The sequence below is a fragment of the Cyprinodon variegatus genome, unplaced genomic scaffold, assembly GCF_000732505.1.
Source record: "Cyprinodon variegatus isolate N-32 unplaced genomic scaffold, C_variegatus-1.0 Scaffold899, whole genome shotgun sequence".
NCBI lineage: Eukaryota > Metazoa > Chordata > Actinopteri > Cyprinodontiformes > Cyprinodontidae > Cyprinodon > Cyprinodon variegatus.
Window position 1 is genome coordinate 248,563 of NW_015151352.1, and position 2,222 is coordinate 250,784.

At 43.1% G+C, this 2,222-nt stretch overlaps 2 protein-coding genes across 2 annotated transcripts in view; both read right to left on the reverse strand.

Annotated features, from left to right (window-relative positions):
• Window positions 1-773, reverse strand: part of LOC107099721 — a 3,718-nt gene extending 2,945 nt beyond the window's left edge. The window contains exons 1-3 of the mRNA XM_015397963.1: window positions 515-773; window positions 349-413; window positions 107-164 (exon numbers count right to left, since the gene is read on the reverse strand). Of these exons, the coding sequence (XP_015253449.1) occupies window positions 107-164; window positions 349-413; window positions 515-750 (359 nt within the window). The 5' untranslated portion in view covers window positions 751-773. The remainder of the gene's footprint in view (window positions 1-106; window positions 165-348; window positions 414-514) is intronic.
• Window positions 774-860: 87 nt separating this feature from the next.
• The window catches only part of tdrd12 (tudor domain containing 12), a 66,395-nt gene continuing 65,033 nt past the window's right edge, over window positions 861-2,222 (reverse strand). Inside the window, exons 18-19 of the mRNA XM_015397959.1 lie at window positions 1,215-1,307; window positions 861-1,037 (exon numbers count right to left, since the gene is read on the reverse strand). Of these exons, the coding sequence (XP_015253445.1) occupies window positions 861-1,037; window positions 1,215-1,307 (270 nt within the window). The remainder of the gene's footprint in view (window positions 1,038-1,214; window positions 1,308-2,222) is intronic.

Consider the following 2,222-nt stretch of genomic DNA (forward strand, 5'->3'; position numbering starts at 1 on the left):
TTACGTTTTCATGAGACACAACTCATTGTTATTTAAGCACATGAAAAATCTGGTCCTTCCTTTCCCTGTTCTTATGATTTAGCAGAACAGTCCAGTTATTTTTCACCTCTTATTGCAGACTTCTCCACCAGCGGACACAACGTGCTCGTCACCGTCCGCCATGCCTGGGGAAACAAACAGCTGCTAACTCAATGCTAACTATGTTTATCTAAAATATAAGCCATTTTCAGGATGGAGACAAATGAAAACAAACTGTCCGTAAAAAAACAGAACATCAACAAGCAAGCTAAAAGCTAACAAAGAAATGAAGCTTGAAGAACAGAAAGCTGACAGTTTAAACTGTTTTACCGTTTTTATGAAGGCTCACAGAGGCAGCAGCGTCGGCTTCGTCCGTTTCTCTGCAGTCTTTGTCACTGTGAAAATAAATCCGTTTCTCTGTTAGGAGAGAAGCTAAAAAGCCAGCTAGATATTGCGCATGCAGTATTGCTTGGCTCTCCTCTGCTGGGAGACTGACCTTTCATCTGATCTCATCGTCTCCTCCGGCAGGCGGCGGTTTCTCTGTTTGCCGTCTGTTCCCCTGTGCAGCAGAGGCGTCTGGGTGGGAACCGGGAGCCGTGGAGCTTCAGGTTCTTCTGGTTCCGGCACTGTGGACCTTTTTGGAGGAGGCATGGGTCCAGATGGATCTAACGTCAGTTGATAAGGATCTAAAGCTTCATGTTTCTCATGGTCTCTGAACTCTGCAGTCAGCATCTCTTCCTCTGACAGGAAGCCAGCCTTCGTTCTGAGAACCAGAGCACAGATGTTGTTGTCCATCTTAAATCTGACTGCTGCCCAGCGGCCTCTTTCCTAGACAATCTTTCCTACCCGTTAGTGGGACCTCCATCCTTGGTTTGGTTGACCACACTATCCTGAAGTAGTTCTCTTAGTACATCCAGATGCTCGGGGTTGCTAACTCCCATCCCGGTCTTCAGGATCTCAGACTGAAGGCTGTACTCATTGATGAGGGCTCTGGTGCCTGCCATCTTAGTAACCCGCACCTTAGGGAGAGAACATCAAATCTGAGAGTGACTCAGCTGCTCTTGCTTTACCACGTTACTCAAACCACCTTGAAAGAAAACGGTAAAAGCCATCGTCTCAGCATTTAACCGTGGGGAATAAATCTGTTTCTGAGAAACAGATAAAACTATTTTAGCAACCCTGAATGACAAAGTTACCATGTGATGGACAAAAAGCGTGTTTCCCAGGCTCAGAACAACTCTTGCTTGATGCTGCAGACCCCGGATTTTCTGGCTGATGGCTCTTGTGACCTGTGGGGAAAAACAATAGAGTTCTCTGCAAATTATGAACCGTCCTCGTCTGTGAATACTTCAAACATCTATTGTGTAGAAGCTTTATTTTGACAAAGACCACCTCACTCTGATGCTACAATACATAAACAGACCGTACCTCCACTCCACCCTCTGACGGTCACACCCTGAACTAAACAACTCATTCTTTACTTTTGTATATTAATCTGTCATTTAGGTTGGGCATACACTGTAAAAGTTTTTGCCATTTTCGGGCTGATTATCAAGTCATGTCAGAATCTTTCTGGATCGTCCCAAATCTCAGCCTCATTGTGCGTCGTGTAGCATACAGATGGTAACGAGGGAGGAATTAGACTCTAAAGACCACACGTAAGATCTGGAAAAAATCAAACATGCTTGAAATCCTCGTGAGGCGTTAAAGGAAAAGTGTTAATCACTAAAAAAATAAATAAAAACAATAATTTTCGTCATGATCACCGAGTCTGAGAGAGGCCATTTTTCCCAAATATAGTAACCCCTCCCTCCTGCCATCTTCCAGCAGTGATGTCACGGTGCGGTAAGCCTAGCGCCATTCTCCCCGCTTTAAAAGCAGAATCAATGGGAACTACTAGACACATCTGCAATCAACAACAATTATTGAAGATTTCCAGAGGACTTCACCATTGAAATTCACCAGAGCTATAGTGAAACTGACAATGCCCACGTGCATGGCAGCTGGATGCTGGAATACAAGTGAAAAAAGAGTTATTTCACCTTTACACTGGAAAAAATCTAAATCTAGATGTTCTTGAATTGAGGAGATAAAAGAGACATTTTGCCAATGCATCAAAACAATTTAGATTTAAAATAAGAAAACAGAACTGGATTGTCTTATTTCAAGTGAATATCATCTAATTATCTTATTTTAAAAGTAAA